This window comes from Phallusia mammillata, chromosome 1 (assembly GCF_965637545.1).
Source record: "Phallusia mammillata chromosome 1, kaPhaMamm4.hap1.1, whole genome shotgun sequence".
Classification (NCBI taxonomy): domain Eukaryota; kingdom Metazoa; phylum Chordata; class Ascidiacea; order Phlebobranchia; family Ascidiidae; genus Phallusia; species Phallusia mammillata.
The window spans coordinates 4106833-4127668 of NC_137252.1; the positions used below are offsets into that span (position 1 = coordinate 4106833).

The 20836-nt window shown below is 38.5% G+C and overlaps 2 protein-coding genes across 2 annotated transcripts; both read right to left on the bottom strand.

The window, feature by feature from the left end:
- Positions 1 to 275: 275 nt before the first annotated feature.
- On the bottom strand, positions 276 to 5811 carry LOC145227653 (uncharacterized). Its single transcript, XM_080092540.1, has 6 exons — positions 5743 to 5811; positions 3504 to 3673; positions 2074 to 2930; positions 1782 to 1904; positions 1465 to 1509; positions 276 to 1400 (listed from the first exon to the last, which is right to left on the bottom strand). Exons 1-6 carry the CDS (start codon positions 5770 to 5772, stop codon positions 664 to 666), a joined length of 1962 nt encoding a protein of 653 aa, XP_079948666.1. The 5' UTR covers positions 5773 to 5811; the 3' UTR covers positions 276 to 663.
- A 2584-nt stretch (positions 5812 to 8395) lies between these two features.
- LOC145216629 (neurotrypsin-like) lies at positions 8396 to 19322 on the bottom strand. The gene is made up of 10 exons (XM_080084518.1): positions 18977 to 19322; positions 16733 to 16956; positions 16120 to 16222; positions 14538 to 14717; positions 12079 to 12197; positions 11494 to 11624; positions 11185 to 11262; positions 10393 to 10673; positions 10006 to 10169; positions 8396 to 9512 (listed from the first exon to the last, which is right to left on the bottom strand). Exons 1-10 carry the CDS (start codon positions 19320 to 19322, stop codon positions 9351 to 9353), a joined length of 1788 nt encoding a protein of 595 aa, XP_079940644.1. The 3' UTR covers positions 8396 to 9350.
- Between the last annotated feature and the right edge of the window lie 1514 nt (positions 19323 to 20836).

The following is a 20836-nucleotide window of genomic DNA, read 5'->3' on the forward strand; positions in this document are numbered from 1 at the left end:
TTCGGCCGAATACGCCATTTTCCAATGTTTCGGTTTCGGCCCGAACTTTTAAAAAATTCGGCCGAAACCGAACTTTTTTGATGGTATGAAATTAATGCCTCAAATGACAATTTTGCCAATATGAAACATCATAAATTAACTAATTGTTGCATCAAAATTATAAGCCATGTTTGCTGCTAAATATTAGAACTCCAGTAAAGGTACGCATTTCGAAAGTGGTTTTGGAGCACCATAAACCAGTTCACTTGCATCAACAACACACGATTTATTTGATAACATCCATAGGAAAAGGGACTTTAGGTTCGGCCTGATTCGGCCGAATTTAATGTTCGGTTTCGGCCCGAACCTTTTGAGGCGGGTTCATCACTATTTGGAACATTGATGGGACCAGTTAAGGGGGGCCTTGACTTAATTTATTGTCCTAATTCAAACAGAATTGTAAACCGTTGATTAGTAAACGTAATCGTAGGGTGTACATACAATGGTTGACACACACATCAGAAGTAAAAATCAAGTCAACTTCTGTAACAACTCTAATTTTTAGGTAGAAAATTGAGTTTGGTACATGCAATTGTTCTTCACTGTTACCTCACACATACTAGGAAATAGGTTATTGACAATCAAAAACGATGCAGTGACGTCATAACGACATTATTGTTTTAGTCATTCTTTTAAATTTCGCAAATTCTTTTGGCTGTTGTCCATGTGTCGCTTTCGCTGTTCTTCGGTCAAATCCTCAGATTTTTTGTAAGCTTCAATTGCTTCTGTGTAATATGTTTCGGCCTCCTCATCACGTGACGTTATCTCGCAGACGAACCCAAGGTTGTTCAGCAAAGAACCACAGACTCCATATTTGACTGCATCATCGCCAAACTTGTGTATCAACAAACTTATTCCTTCCTTGATAGGTTCTTCACTCAGTTGATAGGAGCCGATCAAATGTAGACTGTATTCAATGTAATGCAAACAACTGACCTCACATACACATCGAATTTTGTCGTCGACATTTGGAAGAGTTTGAATCTGTTGGCGCATGTCAGCGATCAAGAGGGTCACGTGATCGCCCACAATCGATTTGTTTGTGACGTCGCTGTCCACCATTGACTTGTTTGTTTCACTCAATTGCAACGCACAATCCTTTACACCTCTCGCTGCGTCATCAGGACTTTGTTGCTTTGCATAGAAATCTGATGCAATATGGCAGAACAGGATCGACTCGTAATATTTCTCTGCATTTCGAAGTTTTACAGCGAAAGTTATTAATTCAATTGCTGTGGTTTTGATTTGACTTTCAATTAACCTTGAAAGTTGCTGTTTTATTAAATTTGCTTCGTTGTATTTTCCCCGTTTCACGAAATCTGAGTATTTCTCGACCAACTGGGATTTTTCGTTGCTTTCAGCTGAAACCAATAAAGCATATAAATATACAAAAGCAATTAATGAAAACAAATAAAAAACACTTACTTTTGAGTTGAAATATTTCATCGAGGGCTGTGCTATGGACATCATCTAAACATAAACAATTTTGGTTTTGATTTTTGGTTGTCATCAAATCCAATTGATGACAAATTTGAAACATTTCATAATTTTTTAAAACAAATCACACATTTAAGTTATAAGGTAGGGTTAGTAAGTCAAATTTTGTTGAACTGCTTGATTTATTTCCATTGTAACGAGTTTAATAACTGAAAAGATGACGTAACAAACCCATTTACTCATGCAAGCGAACTGGAACCAGAAAAAGCACAATTACGCAACTTAATGTTTAAAACACCTAATACCATGTTGCTGTGGTGATATGACGTCATGAGCGTCTTCCATCTCTTGTGGTCGTAAACTTATACCTCGTGGGGTGTCACGTGATGAACTGGGAAGGTCGACGTTGCTTGCTGGTCTGCTCGATTCTGTCAATCAACAAACATCCATTAGGAATGCACTTAAATGACGGAAGTAAAGTTATACATGGCGTCATCTTAGTATTACAACAGCGACGAAACGCTAAAGTTAATAAATGTTTGTTATTTGCAAGTTTTTTGTTTTTTGTCTCTTTATTCAACCAATGTCCAGTATTACCTGTTGGTGTGAGAAACGTTTGGGTACGTGGTGAAAACTGGCGAATCGGAACGAGTTGATTCTCAGCTGGTGTTTTAACTTTTAAATCCATTTGCCTCACAGAATTTGTCACTTGTTGCAAAATTGCTGCTGGGTTTTGTGCGTCAACTAAACTCTGAAATTTGTCTCTCACTTCAGTTATATCTGGTCGTTTTGTTGGATCGTGCTCCCAGCATCTTTTCATTTCTTCTTCCATCACTTCGACTTCTGCTTTGTCGTTGTTTTCAAGACTTGCTTTCAAATCATCAATCGCATCACAGTTTGGCCTCTCACCGCTGATGATGGCATTTAACAAAGCAACTCCATCAGCTGGTGGATAAGGCTCTTCACAAGTAAGAGACATATGGATTACCAAGCCAAACCCATACACATCATGATCTTTTCTAGGTTTCATTGTCACTTTTTTAAGTTTTTCTGGAGCGGTGTATAGAGCTGTGAATTGAATTTTTTCTCCCGTAGCTGGAAGTCGAAAAGTGGATGATCCAGTTGTAGCAGCAAGCTTCGCCCCGCCAAAATCTGCCAATTTCGCGTGTAGATCTCTCGTAAGCATAATGTTTTCAGGTTTAACGTCGTTATGAACCAAGTTCTGACCAGGCAAGTTGTGAATAAAAGCAATTCCGTCCGCTGTTTCGACCATCAGACGAACACGGAGTGGAATTCCTTTACTGATTTCGTCGTTGAGTAGGAAATCTCTGAGGTTACCACCTTCATAAAACTGCATGACTATTCCCATGCCACACGACAGCGTCAACCAGCCATATGTCCTCACTACGTGCTCAGTTTGGGCGGTTTGCAGCTTGCCTAGTTCTTTCATGACGCTGTTGAAATTTAAGTTTAATTAATAGTCAGTCGCCCAACAATATTAGACCGAGGCTAACGAACGCCATTCTACAATCGACTGTGATGACAGGTTTACTTTTCGAAAAACGCCAAAAGTCTTTTCAGTACCACAAGCCAGAGCTTAAAAACCAATTTAAACAAGAGTAAATCGAGCCCATATTGACTTCAAATTGAAAGATGGTAAGCAATGCTCATGCTAAAAAGCAAGACAACCAGCAACTCAAAGTCTAAAAAATCATTTGGACAAAAAACAAAACAACCCTGGTGACTCTGCCCGTATGGTTTCGTCACACAGGTTTCATACAGTAAATAACATTATGTGATTAATTGCACTTTGTTTGTTTTCGTTTATGTGTAAATTAAACTAATGACATAAAATATGTCATTTTTGCTTCTCATTTGTACCCAATTGGTTGCACAAAGTTCGTTAAGAATCTGCTTTCTCTTGAAATTTGCTTTTGTATACAATCTAACAATATAAATTACCGTGGTGTTAAAATTGCGCAAATGACATTGCAAACCAAAAAATTTTGAGATGAATACCAACTTACGTTTTTTCAAATAGCTTCTTAGTTTGCACCCCGCCATGGCATTCCATGACTTTAACAGCAACTTTGTTGAGTTTTTTATGTTTTCCGACTAGAACCACTCCGAAACTTCCAGAACCCACAATACTTGACTTTGGGTCACAGAGAATATCATCAGCATCAAATTCACGCAACTGAAATTTATAAACAATTTGCAAAATTGCAATTAGCTTTACAAGACGTTTTACAAAAGCGTAGCCATGCATCAAGTTTACAGAGCTCATCTGGCAATTGTATTATGTCTGGCAGCAATAGCTTATATATAGCCATGGATGCCTGCACAAATGGCTCAAAACTCGCTTAAAGCGTGAAAAGTCACTCATGCAAACAAACATAATTCGCTACTGTATAGTGAACTGGCAACACGGTCAATCAGTTCTGATTACAAAATTACAGGGCATCTGCAGTAAATTTATTAAAATTATATTTGGTATTAAGAGTTCTCACAATATCGAAAAAGTGATGAAAAATAACTGCTTACTTACAATAAACCAGGTATTTATGCGGGAAGTGCTAACATTTTTGTATAAACATAACAACAGCATGCTTCCATCTACATTTGCTGATTTCTTTAGCATCAAACATAAAAAAAACATTACCACCCGTGCCGACTCCAGCTACCTAAAACCATATTATGACACAAGTATAAATCACCAATCGATGCAATATGTTGGCCCAAAAACGTGAAATAGCATCCCAGCAGAACTTAGGGACGCAGAATCAACAAGACATTTTATTGAAAAAATCACCTATTTTTGTTTGCACGAGCTCGAGATACTGTAAACTAGACCAGGGGTGTGCAACCTTTGTTACTGTGGGGCCAAATACAATTGCCAAAATTAGATCGCGGGCCGCACATTTATATAACTCAAGGTGATTTTGGCCTGCGGGCCGCAGGTTGCACACCCCTGAACTAGACTACCGACTTTCACCCCTTAATTTGCTCTCATATCTAGTACTTCTGCGAATTGCAAGTCTTTACATCTTGTTTTTCGAATGTTATGACCGTTTTTAAAATCGGCACTTTTATCCGACTGCCTGCAACCATGCGGCTGGCGAAAGTGCGGCGGGGGAACCTTTGGTATCATAAAGCGTGTAAGTTTGGAAACTATTTTCAGGCCTGCTTCACTTTAAAACATCACTATTTACTGCACTCACAAACCCACGATATTTTATAAACTGTGCCGTGACAACTCAGGCCACCAACAGCATGCTTTTGGATTTTCTTGTACCATTGACGTTGGGACGATTGGCTCTGTGGTCAAATCAACGTTTTCCCAAACACTTTTTTTACTGCATTGGCATGGGTTTGACGTATTCTTGCTGTGTGTGTTTTTGTTTTTTTTCTCTATTTAAAAAAAAATTTATTTGACCAACACACAAATACATCCAATTTTTTTTATTTTTTACCAAGCACTGAAAATTTAATTTGCAATATTTTTGTCTTGTCGTGACTGCATTAACTTTGCATCCTATCTGGAACTAGTAAACTGCTGCTGTGTGACTTTGTTGTTACAGGGTAATCTAATGATTGAAGCGTCACTTCACCATGGGATCTAGTGAACTAAGCTGTTCAACCAACTCTTGCGCCGAGTTTTTTTTATTTTTTTGTTTTTGTTTCATTTATCTTTTTATTTTTATTATACTGCTTTTTTCTGGTTTTTCATTATTTATGTTTTTGTCATTCATATCTAAGTTATTCAATTGAGTAGTCGATTCTTTTCTTTCAATTTAAATTGCCTGGATAGCTTAATATTAGTCCAAAGTGTACTAATAGCATGAATATATACTTTGTGTGTGTGGTCTTTCTTCCGGCGCCTGAAACTATCCGACAGGGTTTCTATACCTGTCGAACCCCACCCTTTTTCTCTAACACGGGTGGTTAGTTTTTAGGGCCCCCTCGATCGGTTCCACCAACGTCCCACCCCCAGTCGTTTCTACTCATAACGCGCCGCAACCTCACTTTCTTGTGAGCCCCAGTCACTTAACGCCTTGTAATGACGGTGTAGCTGCAGCGCGTTTAGCCATCATCCACCAATTGTGCCCTCCACTTTTTGCGCTCCATAACGTTCCAACGTTGGGCAGCTATTTCCGGCTAAGTGATTGTTTTATTGCAATTGTGTCGCTATGCTGTCTTTTACCAAGCGAAATAAATTCAACTCAACTTAACTCAATAATTACGCTGAAGATAATGAATACTCACATTGGGTTGAGTTGGTTGAGCGTTTGTCATGGTTGACGATTGTTGTCGCAAATCTTGCAATCTTCAGTATTTCACTCTGTTGGGCTCGACTAAATACTTCCTCTTCGGCTGCTAATCCAACGGTTTCGTCACAATGGTGATTATTAACACATAGTCGTATCGTCTCCTTTTGTTTGTTCTCAACTTGAACCCTCGCACTTGCCTTGTTGTGTCAACGAGTTGTCGCTGTGTAAATAAGCGAAAACTAATCAAGAGGTGCATGACGTTGGCAAACTTACATAAACCTGATTCCGACATTTTGCTTTCGGAATTGTAGTTTAGTCACGTGATCAAGTAATATGATTTCTATGGCAAACGTAAGGAATCCTAGGAGGAATTGAACTTGTATGACCCTGTAATCACCCTTATCTAGATCTATTGGATTGTTACAAGAGAAGCAGTAACGTGGCTAATTTTAACCAAATGGACTAACTTGCATGCAGTGTGCGTAAGTAGGCGAACCGGTTCCTAACTAGACTGAATTCCATCACTGCAACCAACCGAAACAAGATTTCATTTGTAGGCGATTGATTACCAGATGCAGCGCGCTTCAAATAAACATCCAAAGGGGTAAATTATGTGCAACAAGTTCAACAAAATAAGACAAAAGTAATTTCCCGTAACTTGAGACAAATCCGGAAAACAATTGAGTGCATGAAAATTAGTGCGTGATCTACGTATTCAGTCACAGAATAACAGACAAAAAAATACTGTTTAACGTTAGAACTCAAGTCCGGGTTTTGGCAGGTACCAATTATGTGAAATTCCCTTGATGAAAACGATCTCGAAGTCATGCAAGGTCAACCGAATAGAAATAGGGCATTGCTACCAGCTTTCTCGTTAATACACATTGCCTTGCGACGGGAAACGCTACACTAAATAAGCAATACAAAGGCCGTTTGAAATTTCTATCATGAGTGTAATAGTGCATGCATGGGCGTACCTGGTGTGGCTCCTGTAACCAAAATCGACTTTGACTTTAACTGCTACAGAAATGTTGCACGTGGCGACCGCGTGATCGGTGCGTGATCAGTTCAAAGCTCTGTTGAAACTTGAACCTTTATATGCCTAACGCATATTCGTATGGTCTCTCTTTGTTTGTTCCGAAATCGAAACTTAGCTGACGTTGCAAACTCACGTAAAACCTGATTCCGACTTTTTGCTTCTAATAACTCAACGTTTGCCAGAATTTTTTAAACTCACTACCGATAACGGGTGGTAGAAATTCGTTTCAATTTGCTTGTGTCTGATGGCGTCGTTGTTCCTTCTAACCTTGATACGATGTTTATTATTAACACCACGAACAAGCTGGCATCATTTGTTGGCAGTATCTGATGTGATTACTCCACTGTCAAACTGCAAAACACAATACTCGATGTTTTTATCGCTTTTCCAAGTTTCTGACGACTTCATTTCGCTGCAACGATTTCGATTCAACTATGTTGTTGGGATGTCGTCACCGTGACTGAAACCGCTCAATCGAATTCCGAGGTTGTCGAAGTAATTGAGCAACATAAACGCGGTGGCAAGGCTTAGTCGATCACAGATTCAACATGAAACCCGACCCGGGCGATCGCGTAAAATTCGTTAAACTAACAGTCTATCTACAAAACAGGTGTGGGAGCAAACTCGATGCGGCCATTATCATACAGAAGCTCACTTTACTCTGTTTCAAACAAACCTTTAGTGGTAACATAAAGTTTTTTAACAATTCCAATTAATCACACCAAACTTCCACGTTGAGCTATTTCAACGACTCGCGTTTTATTCTTGCAATGTTAAAAGGTTTAGGGCAAGCATTATTTTCGTTGGGCATAATGTCTTACACGTTAGGACACCACAGTCACGTTGGTGCGTTCACAGAGAGAAAGGGACTTTTTGTAATATGTTGGTGATGCCTATTAGCTTGAGTAAGGCTCCATCATATTTAAAATATGTTAAACTCTTACTACGCCAAAGCAACCAACAAAGCCAATCGGCATCTTATCAGAGTCACAGGCGACGTAGGCAGGTGACTAATTTAAAAGCTGGTAAAAAAGCGAAAGCCTAGTGCAACCGACTCGCGAGTTTAATAACATTTTCAAACAAAGTCTTTTAACTTTACTGCGTCGCCTGTGACTCTGGTACTTTTTAACTTTACTGCGCGGTGATCGCGATGGCCAGCTTGAGGCATCGCACGGGATCACCCAATGCGATTCAATGCCAGCCAGCAGAGTGGTCGACATGCACGTGACATCCCATGTTCTTCACGTGACAGTGATTCAGGATAAAAACGGCGAGAGATGAAATTCTTTTGGTCATATTTAAGAACAAGATTTGGGCGGATAAAATCCCAAATAAAACAAATCTTCCCGCATATGTTGGACGAATGATCGTTTGGCGGGAAACATTACATGGACACAACTGTTGGTGACACGCGGACAAGCTATAACTTTATTTTGCGTTAATTCTTTCAGATTCTCTTCATCTTCAGCTCACTCTCTCTTCTTATCTTTCTCTCTCTTCTTCTCTCTCTCTCTCTCTCTCTCTCGTCTTCTCTCTCTCTCTCTTTCTCTCTCTGTGTCTCTCTCTGTTTTAAATCTCATTCTACTTTTTGACAATCAGTTCAAAAACATCAGACAAAATACATATATTATTGGCAAACATCGACAATTTGGTGATTATGCTGAGCAAAAGCGTTACAGAGGAATATTTGAAATTGCATCAACTTTGTTAGGCGAATACATGGCAAGTTGGCAACAGACAGAGAGGTAGCAAGTACAAAACCGTATTTGTGCGAGGCAGGGTTATTTTGTAATGACGTAAAAAGAACGATGGTCTACTACTGGGAATAAAAAACATCTTTTTTCCAACAAATTGCCAGACACAAAAATCGACGTTAAAATATTGGTCTGTAAGTTAACACAGTGGTCGGCAACCGCCGGGCCGAATTCGTTACCGGGCCGTACACCTTTTCAGGTTAAATGCTTTGAAACGTTTTGCCCATGTTTTCCGGAGATGTTAAACTAATTTATGCGTTTTCATATCTAAATATTTGTAAATGTTTGAAGGCCGGTCTGCTTGAAATTTCAGTTTCAAAAACGGTCCGCAGTAGAAAAAAGGTTGCCGACCCCTGAGTTAACAGATAGAAAAATATGTGCATGATATATTGAATTGCTTTAGCAATGTCTTTGACGTATTGCTATGGGCACTTTCAAAAGAGGTGATCGCCATGATTACCGAATGGTTAGCGCAATCCCTGGTGTTCACAAAGTTCTGGGTTTTCATCCCTTCTCGGCCACTTGCGTTTGCCTGAGCAAGAGGCTTGGGCGGCATTGGGTTACTTCACTAAGTTAAAAGAGTCAAAAGAAGAAATAAAAAATGTTTCAGCGGACTTACAACGAAACAGGCTGCTCGATGGTGCATGAACTCATTATGAAATTAACGCATTCAACAGGCGTTGCCCGTTCTAGAGGTTAAATAGAAACAAACAAATAAAGCTTTTACAGTGGTTGGCTGCACCAAGCTTACAAGAGAACCCGGTTTCATGAAGGGAAGTCGAAGTTACAAAAAAACGTTTCATTTTGTTACTACATGGCAATAAATCGGTTGATCCATTCGAGGTAGTGCGTCACTCTGGTGTAGATGCCAGGTAAATTAGCCTCAGCGCAGCCGTATCCCCACGAGGTGACGCCCGAGAGGTAGAAACTTCCGTCGCTTCTTTGACACATTAACGGCCCTCCGCTGTCTCCCTGAATAAAGCAAAACAAAATGAAAGTTAAAACCATTTGTTTTCTGAGCAGGATTTCAATCTGGGTTTGACAAAGGGCAGAAATTTCAAAGTATTTGGATTTTGGAAAAAGGTGAACCGATTGTTTAAGTAAGTCCACAAACCACTGGTTTAAAGACTTTTTTGTCAAAAATGTTTGTGTTAAGATCCATATATTTCAGCGTCCATTAGGTTGGAGCAGCGGTTTTCAAATTTGGGTTCGCAATCCCAAGGGGCCCACAGAGCGATTTCAACGGGATCACGAGAAGCTTCACATATTTCTACAATGTTATGTAGTATCTCGTGCATAAGCAACAGTTTGAAAGGTAAGTTTCTTGTAACACTGAGTGATTTTGTCAAGAAACACACGCGACTTTTCGAAGTGTTTTTAAAATACATACGTCATTTTTCTGACATCATAAGCGTTGTGACATGTAACAAACAGAAGTATGCAGTAAAAAATCGCGTTTACCCACCTTGCAAGCGTCCACGCCCCCTGTGAAGTAACCTGCACAAATCATGTTAGACCCGATCGCCGAATAATCTCTGAAACCTCTTGATTTAATCTTCTTGCATTTTTCATTCGAAAGAATGGGGATGTCCCCTTGTTGCAACACATCTGGCAGCTGATTGAATAAAGCTACAAAAAAACAAAAAGACATGCTCGACATTGTATTAAAAATGAAAAAATCATTTCATATTGGGTTCGAACCCAGGACACTCCCGGGGACGAATCCCGATCAAGTTTTTTTTTTATGTCTGTATGTGGGTCAGGCGCGCCAGACCATTCGGCCAAGTTCCTGCTCCGCACATGTTAGTGTTGATTACTTACTGACAAATAAATGACCAACAGCGCCACCTACTGTAACTTCCCCATCCAGCAATCCAACATTTGCTCCCGGGAGGAGGATCATCCCATCTGGATGTTGGAAGACAGATCGGGCTGATGTGACGACCAAAATGGATTTCGTCCTTGAGTCTGATCATTGCGATGTCTTTACGAGGGATATCCACGTTGCTGTAGTCGTTCAAGAGAAAGTAGACTATCCCAAGCTGCACGCTGTTGCTCTCGCGCTCCTGGCGGCGATGCTGACCGGCCACTATAGTCCACCTGCTGTCGCTGTTGGGGCCCGTTTGTAAGTTTCTAAGCAACAAAAAAGAATCCTGGGTTCGAACCACGTGGAAAAAAACAGAAATTTAGGGTAGGAACCTGTGCGAATTGTCCGGCGCCCCTGAACCGTATACAGACAACAAAAACCTAATCGCGAACGTCCTGGGTTCGAAACCCCGTGAGAAAATACAGAATTATCAAAGACGCTTAACCTACATAAAGACAAAAACCTCTTTGGGATTCGTCCTGGTTTCGAACCCCGTAAAAAAACAAAACAAATAAATGGTTAAAAGCATTGATGCTTTTGGGGAAATAATAAACTGCAAAAAGGAAATTCTTGAAGAATGCGGGTTGATGGTGAACCCGCGGACTTACTGACAGCTAAAACGGTGTGTTTTATTTGTTTGTGTTTTATACGAGTTTTTACAATATATCCCTTACAGTTGGCGAATATACGTTTTGTATCTTTTGTATGTAAATTGTTTATTTGTATTCAGAGTAGAGTGATGTTCATACACAACATCGAAATAATGAAACCACTTACTTCATTTTCATACAGTGAGCAGCTGTGATAATCCACTTTGGTGCCACAATTGAACCTCCGCAAAAAACTTCATCGTTGCTAAAAACAGTATTAATTAGAATTCGACCATAGAGTCTAAAAAAATACAATTGTTTGGAAAGAGTAAAACAGACGCCGGTTTTGAACATTTTTAAAGTAGTGAAATAAAGATGAAATGACATTTTTTCAAATTAGAAAATCTTAATGATTCTTTTCAGAAGCTGAAACGAAACAACAACATGGTACATATGAGTTTCACCAGTAAATAAATCATTTTTGAAACGTTCTTACTCCCGTAGTTGGACGATCCACGGCCAGCTATTTTTAATCGCTTCTCTTCCTCCAACTATTCGGATGAGAGGACGAACAGTTGAAAGGTCACCGGGTGATGTTGGCTCCCCACATCTCCACCGAACTTTGGTCTGGAACAAAAGTTTTAGAGGAAAAATGTTTTAACAATTTGTTACTTAATTGCAATGGTTCCTTTCAGCCAGGACAACGCCAATAGTTCATGACAATATTTTAACCAAGATTATTTTTTGTCCAATTGTTATGCTTTCTCTCAAAAATGTTTTCTCTACGCCAATAATCCATTTAACACCATTTTAATCAAAATAAAAATTTGTCCAATTTTAAAAAAATTCTCACAATTATTTTGTTTAAATTTCTTCTTACGCTAACAAAAGAGTTTAAAGTCAAAAACGCGACCATCAGTAGGCTAATCCATTTTACAACATCTTAAGAAAGGCAAACAATTGTCGAAATTTCATACTTTTTCTCAAAATTGTTTCGTCCGAATTCATTTCAGGTTGTTAAAAGCAATAAAAGAAAAAACTACAATGATCTTAGTTAGATTAGAAACCCAATTTTCCTAACCTGGCATCGCTCTCCTGTAAATTGCGCTTTGCACGAACACGTGTACTTGGTACCGGTTTCGGTACTTCCCCTGCATTCCCCACCGTTGAAACAAGGATTCTTGCTGCAAGCGCTTCTGGCTGGGAAAGAAAAACAAGAATTGATTATTTCAATGAAATTTTGCTTGAATATTTCAATGAATTATTTAATGCAAGTTGTCCTTTCTTGCTTTAACTTTGATTTTGTATGCACCCCAAATATGCCAACGCCAGTTAATTGCTTAATCATGCTAAGAAACGCTTCGAAGGTGAAATAAAACATTTTTAAGAAAAAGTTTCCCATAATTTTGGTAAGTATCTGAGACGTAATAATACTTTTCCACAATAAACAATAGCCATGACAAGATATAGTTTCTTGTCAATGTTTGACTCGTTTCAGCCAAAAATCACAAGTTACCCTCGTGTACAAAATACGGGTCAACTTGTTAAATACCACAGATATAAATGAACTGTACAGCACTGACGGTTGTGTATTTTGTCCGCTCAAGGTTTACACGTTTTTTGTGGTTGAGCCTAACTTACGACATTTATATTTGAAACAAACAGTTTAACTTGTTTTAACCTGAACCCACCCTTTTCTTACAACAACCAAACCTTGATGTCACCTTTACCAAATCGGGTTAAAATGACTCATCAACTTTAAGCCACAACCGGCTGCTTTTAATCATGTCATTCCATATAAATAACGGCGCTACAGCATCTGGATTAGGTTTGTCTTAACCATCACGTATGACCTTTTCCCACTTTTCCTCACAACAAACACGTTAGCTTGGGTGGCCGGGATGTTTCAAGTCACAACGCAGTTTCTAGGTAATAAACCAGCTATATTTCATGCACCTCGCACTTAAAATTCGGCGAAACACCTCAAGGTATAGAAAGAAAGAATTCATATTTGAAACAAAACAGCTCATTGTGATGGAAAACAGCTCATTGTCAGTGTTCAATCTTCAATGATACACGTATACGTGAGAAGAGATGTCGTTTGCGTAATTGGTCGCATGCTGTATCTGACAAATTGAAATGGGCATAAAATTTCTTGTTTTTCAAAAACGATTAGTGGATTCTTTAAACTATTAAACTAGTTTTTTTACTGAACACATTGCATGAAATGAAACACCAACTTTTTTGGAAAACAATTTGCCACTTTTTTCCTCACAGGTGGGTAGGACCATATTGTAATTCGGCCTACAATTCTTAACCCGACCCGAATTTGAAAGTTTAAGCTTAAACCCAACCTAGTCCTGATTTAAAAAGCCCGAAAAGGGCACGAAAGGTGGTGAAATTGAGGCACAAATAATACCGAGTGTGAAGACAAGACCGATTTAAGCCAGTTTAATTCAAGCTGGCCCAAAAAAGCCCGACCCGAATTAGAACTGAGGCGAGTTGCTTTCAGTAACAAACAAAACGAGCTTTTCCGTTGTGACGCACTCCCGCATTTCGACATTTGTAAAACCTTCTATAGATGTTTGTTACACACTGCAAAAATCAATTAGATTGCTGAAGGCTTAAAAATCTTTTATCGGGCGGTGGTTGTTCCAAACCACTGAACGAAGTTTCAAGTTGATTGTATCACACTTTATATTGTCTAACTGATCGTCAATTGCTAAGCAACAGTTTTAGACAATAACCAATATACATGGGTGGTCGTACCCTCAAAAATTTTACCTTAAATTGTTGTGTGAAACTGGAGGGCGAACGCAGCTGGCAAAATGTAATAAAATCTGGATTGGTGGTTTGGTTCTAAACACAATTAGCGCATTGAAGTTCTCCGACAGATTAACATAATTCTTTGATGCTCTCTTAAGCATATAAACTTTGGGTGTGGGTTCTACCGCTTTAAGGCTGAAAATTCATCAATCAACCTAAGTAGACAATTGAACTCATGAAATTTTGAGACTTTTGTTGCCGCGTTTATTTGTGCTGTCAAATTAATGTTTCGAGATTTTGGTCATAGACTTATGAAAAAAAAAACTTAAAAAATTCGGACTGAACGCCAAGAAACGAATTTGGTCGTTCTTAAATGTCTGGTAATCTAGTTGATTCCCTGAACACGTTTTATGGCACCGAAGCAGCAAAAAACATCAAGAACGGCACTTTTTGAAGACGAAATATTACATACATTTGTGAAAGAACTATTAGCTTTTCTGATTTCAATTCCCTGTATTGCCCTTCATAAACACTAAAGATGAGTTTTAGCAAAATAAATTTTATAGTAAAGTTTTTTATAAGATTATCTGCTGTTTTTATTCGAAAATGAACATTTCCCGACTTATGATACATTTGAGTAAGTTGGCATTTTGCATTATTTTCTTATCCAAGCCTGGCTGCATATTAGAAAATGATTTCATTTAGGGCCAATAATTTTGACGTATTTTAGACAAAATGTCAAGAGTTTGTTACCATGGAAACTCAATTACCCACCTACGACACATCTTGGGGGATTCCCCGACCAAGTTTGGGTTACGTCACATCGTCGTAGGTTGGAACCGGATAATTCGAATCCCGGTTTGCACGAGAAGCGACAGTACATCTTGTCCTGTGGGAACGAAGTGTCGAACGAGCAACGCGAAATGACGTTCGGGTCCTTGGTGAAAGGGCAACCTGCAACGATATGATCACGTGATTAAATGAAAGCCCCTCATTGGTTAAGCCGATGCGGGTTGTTTTTTTGGTTATTTTGAAGCGTTAGGCGGGTGTTTTATACTTGGGGTCTTAGATTTTTTGGCGGAAATTTCAATTTTTACAAGTCTCGAACGAATAAATGAAAAAAATTACACAGCATATAACTATTATAATATCCATACAGCTGAACTACTTCTGCAGTTTTTAATAATATAAACTGTTTTTAGAGGTTCTTAAAAATTCCTAGATAAGAACTTTAAGAATCCAGGCAAACTGTCTGAAACATTTAACAGTTTACAATAAGCCAATTCCTTTATATTTAAAAGTGGCGCTCTTGGTTTCAAAAGTAAAAGGCAATATAGTATAAGTCAAGATAGTAGCATCATGCACCTGAACAAGTGAAAAAATGCTGCAATCATAGATTTGGAACAAAAGTAAAAATATTCTCCTTAACCACAGAACCACGGTGTAAGATCCCGATAAGATTGGTTCTGGTTGACCGCAACTTATACTGGGACAATTACGATGAAGTGATTGCACAAATTGCTGTCAGGGTTGTTTGGTTAAGATTACTATCACCGGAGTAGCTGGGATACTGAAAACTACTCCCAAAGCCACATTCCTGAGTAACTAGATTTAAGTTCAAGCGAACTAGAAGTGAAAAAACCTGTTTATGAAAGCTGCAAATGACCCGACTTGATTATCATGATAAACTGCTTTAAACTTTCTTTTTGATACTAAAGAGTCGCATGAATTTTATGGATGTTTTCGTTTTACTCTAGAAACATGTTTTCGCTCAAAATTAGGTTACAATTTTGTTTTAAATAAAAAGCAATAAATAATAAATAGCATAAATTGCAATTAGGTTTCAAACAGGAATGTATTTACAAAGCAGAAGGTTAAACGGTTTGATTTGGGGGTCGGCAACCATTTTTGCACTACAGACCGTTTAAAACTAAAATTCGCGGTCCGGCCTTCCAACAACAGCAAATGTCCAGCAACGAGAATTTGTAACAGTTTATAGGCCTATATAATTTAGTTATAAGTTATATATATTTTTTTATATTTGGATTGAAAACACGGCCTTGTGCAAGAATTGCATTACATAAATGAAATAAAGCAGTTAACCTGAAAAAGTACACGACTCGGTAACGAACTCATCATCTGCACAAACCTTTAAGCGATAAACCTTGACGGTTCAATTGAACATTTCAATATTTAAACAGGGTTCCAAGAAACAAAATCAGTGTATGTTGTACAATGTATGTACAAATAGATTTATTATTATATTCTACTATAATTTATGGCCTTAAGGTTTTGGAAAAGCATTGAGAACCATAGAAATGTCCAATACAAATTGACTTATGTTGGTTTGTCTCACCGCATATCACACCAGCCATCTCCTCACACTGAAGTGAGTTCTCTCCATCCCATGATTGCGCCGTGCACTCATCCAATCTCGACTCATGGCCGTCACAGTTAACCTAAAAAACAACAACACCATCATATACCGGACAGTCGATTAATAATTCTGTTTTTCTTTCGCTACGTTACATTGATCGCCCGGTTGTGTAGTGATCAAGCTGTAACGGAAACAATCATGCATGCAAGGTACTGTTGAGTTTTACAGTCTTGTGGTTAAAACCGGTAAGTTTAAATCAGGGCTTCACGTCGTACGCACAAATGATGCGCACAAGGATAAGTTTATAGCCGGGCATAAGTGCAACTGTGCATTGACAAAATATTGTTGGCTAAGTGAAATAAAAAACCTGTGACCGTGCTAATAACAACTAAAAGGCTGTGCACCCCTATTTTAGCATTTAGTTTTTCAACCATATGAGGGCATTCTTTTGTTAGTATAAACAGGACTTCACTTCTTTGCTGCTATCAGTAGTAATCCATGATATAGAGTAAGGCCCATCAATTTACTAATCGTTTTTCTTTGTATTTGCTTTGTAACGATTTGACCTTTGAACTTAGTTTCAAACACTCACCTTCGTTAAAACTGTGGGTCCGAACGAGCCGCCGAAATCGGACCCTTTTCGAACAACGACGCCCCCGGTTTTGAACCCCAACTGGCGACAAACGACGAAAGCATCGATAACGTCCCATCCGGTGGCACAAACCGCCCCCCATCGGTCGCCAGGCAACGCCACTTGTATCCTGCCCATATATGGAATGAGGCTTCCGGCCAGTCGAACTTCTCCGGGATGTGAAGCTGAAACAAAGAAAAACGTCCTTTTTCTTGTACTTTTTATTTTGCGATTGCACCCTTGTGTATATATGACTTCGTTTGCATGTTTTGGGAAAGGTACGCTTTAGCGTTTCGTCGTGTCTGTATTTACACGTTTTTGTTGAATTGTGTGTTTGTTCGTGTTTGTACGTTTGTATGTTTTTGTTCGTGTATGTATCAGTACGTTTGTGTTGAATTGTGTGTTTGTTCGTGTCCTTAATCTTTCATTTTTTGTTTGTATGTGTGTACGTTTTTAGGCATTTGCGTGTTTGCTAAAATACGATAGCGTTTGATCATTTTTGTGGCGTGTCTTATGCAGCCATGCGTCTAGCGCAGTTTATTTTCTTTTGTACTTCGTATGAGAAGCCAATGTGTATTTGTGCGCAGCTTTTTTACCGGAAGGGTTAAGTTAACTTTGGACTATATTTAGACCTCAGCTTTTCGCCAACAAACAAAAATTTGCACTTGCTGAGCGGACTTTCGCTTTTTACCCAATACACGAACTGCAAATTTCAGTTTGCTCTTTCGGGCCTTAGAATTCGAAACGATTACACATCAAATGTTGATTGTTTCGACACCAAACTGTATTTTGTCGAACACAAACTCGTCAGGGCATGAATTCGACTTCTTGTCAGTGGCACGCGGGGTTATGAAGTCACGCATAACTGTTTGTAAATGTTAATACCGGGTTACTGAGGTAGGTACGGTTTACCGATAAATAAATAAAGTAGGGACGGTGTCAGCAAGGTCACTCAGCATTATGCCACCGGAAAATCGCCGGCGCAGATGGAATTTTTAATCATAACTGGAAAAATAGGGCATATTCATTTTTTGCAAACACATTTTTTACAGTTTTGCCACGCAGTAACGGAAATTTACTATTATGCCACGCATTTTTTGTGGTATTTATCCTATTTTAGGTGTTTTTGTTTTTTTGTTTTTGCTTAAGCCAAGGCAAGTTTGCGTCTAAATTTGCTTTTAAAAAAAGTTGCATTTTTACAACAAAACGTACTTAAACATTTCACATAACTGTGTGAGCAAAAACAAAATCTCTATGTAAACAAGCAATCTGATCAATGAAAGCGTACAACTAATAGTTAACAAAAAATACATTTACCTGAAAACGATTCAATGCTTAAAAGCACGTAAAAGTCAAATGTCAATTTACATAATGTGATTCGTATGATTACAATGCTTCACTTCACGGTTATAGTTCTTTTTCCTTATCTCAAGCGAAAACAAGGACCATGTCAACCAACGCAAATACCCACATCCGAACATTAAATCCGGTTTGTGAAGTTGGAAACTGTTGTATGGAAACAAAATCGTTACATCGACCCAAAGCAAATCGAATCGCAGGAAATTTGTTTAGATTCATAACAGAATTTCGTATCGTGACTTGATTTGTCACGACGATTTTCGGGTGAAAATTCAAGTCTAAAATTAGAATCATATGAAAGATGGAGATGAAATTCCAACAAGGTCGGTCGATTAAAATGTTCTGACCAGCCGGATTAACCGTGGTAGCCTCTGCCTGCTGATCTCACAACAAATAAAAAATATTTTTACACATTGAGTTCACCTATGCGGCAATTGTAAAATCGCAACCCTTGGGAAAACAGCTTTAATGTAAATACCTTACATTTGCATGTATTTTGCGCGCAGACTTAAAAAAATAGGAAACAACGCAATTTTTGCTTGACCCCGAGTCCGAAGACCCAAACATTGCGTTATAGGCTTTTCATGAGTCCGCGACAAACTTAAAATATTTCATGCTATTTTTGATGTTCAACATTATTAAGGTTCTTGAATGTTCTTGTAAAGCAAAAAACAGTTGTTTTAATTAGAACTAAACCAGTTTGCAGAAACATTTTGGCCAAACATGGACTTTAAAAAGCGATTTTAGGTTTGGCCTGATTCGGCCAAAAATATTTGGGGTGAGTTGGCTAAAGTTTAGCATTATAGTTGTAATGTTTAACAAAACAAACTAAATTATATTGCGAACCTGGTTGGTAGTGGTCAAAGATGTCCTTGCGCAATGAACGAGCTTCAGTCTTTGACACTGCCGATAGCTGAACGACCACATTGCTCGCTTTTCCTGTGGCTAATCCGGCATCGGTGGGATTCGAACCCACATTCGCTGACTTCTTGTCGGTTCTTAACTGACGGTGCTGGAATGATTCCAAGGCTCTCAAAGCCTTTCGATCATTGTTTTGCGACACCGCATGCAACTGCAGAGTTTCTATAAGAGTTCCATCCGATTGGACATTGCTTGGTCGGTAAATCGTTGCGCGTACAACGAGGTTATAGGTTAATATCAATATGAGGCATATGAATACATAACTATACATTGTCCATTGCATAGTTAACGAAGTAGTTTGTTTAGTCAATGAAGCGACTTTATATTAATGTTTTGAAATCTTCATATTGTTGAAACGTTGTTACATCTTCACATTTATAACAAGTTACATTGCAGGTTAGAGGTTGTGGTTTTATGAGGCGTATTATTTCCTAGAAAAGAGGTTGGAAAAACGTTAATAGAAAAACTTCGTACTCCGGGCTACGCTTTGAAATTACATACAAATTGCAGTAATTTTAGTCGCCTAAACCATTATACAATTTGAAAAATCCAATTTAAATTTGGTTACCAAATAACACATAATGAGAAAATTGCAACGGCAGCTCAGGCGGTGGCCATGTCATGTAATGTATATTTCACAGCTGCCATATTTTGCCCAACAATATTGTATCAAAAATGACACAACGGCTTGCAAAACATTCTTATTTCAGCTGCACTCAATCAAATCAACTTGGCACTTAATAAACTTAACTTAACTCAACTCAACAACTTAACTACCCAGCATTTTTTGTTAATCTTTCGCTGTATTTTAGCATACTATAATGAAAACTATTTTGCTTTTGATTTTTGCTCTTGGAACAACAATTGTTGGTCACTTGCGGTAAATGTTCTGTTTATTTTTCCTCTAAACTGCTTTGAAGCCCTAGGCATTACGTACTATAGCTTATGTGTATAAATGGCGCCAACCCTGAAAAAACGCGACTGTTTGAGAAGATAGCAATCATTGTAGTTTTGAAAGATAGCAGAGATTTTTTCCCCAGGTCGCGCTGCTGCACGTTTTTTTCGAAGTTTTAGAAACACCACGAATACGGTTGTTTCTTGTGCATTTGGAGAAATTTAAACTTGCCTTTTTTACCACGATTTTTGGTTTTTGCTTTAGGCTAAACCTTTAACACATTTCTAACGAACCCAGCATGAGACCTCTCATTAAGAACAAAGAATAATTATCAAACTTAGGACTTACTAAGAACCATGTTATCTTCTCGGCTCGCATTACAGGCTATAATAAAAAAAAAGTAGTTTATTTCAACTTTTCAATAATGGAACTGCTTTCGCAATATAACCCCTAAATTACGTTTTTGTAATGTGATGCACATTCGCATTTCGTCATAATATCCTAAACATATGTCCCTTGTTCTTTTTTCCCTTTGTTTATCGTGCACTGTACTACTCGCATTCAGCGTTATTTACCCTGACGAAGGCGACCTGCATAGGACGTCGAAACGTCAGCATAGAAATACAGAAGAGCTATATAAAGTTGATATTATGCTTGACAGCAACACCTAATATAAGCTGTCCCTGCAAAACAATTTTTTCCAAGCATTTAAAAAACATATATTACGGTGCGCAGTAAAAGGGTCACATTTTCAAAGCCCGATCATACACACGCACTTTTGACAACTTGTACACCGAAGCAAAATTGTAAGTCTGGTCGGGTTTATGTCCAGGTTAAATAAAACAGGTTTGCTTAAGGCCTGACTTCACACTTGGTATCATTTGTGCCGA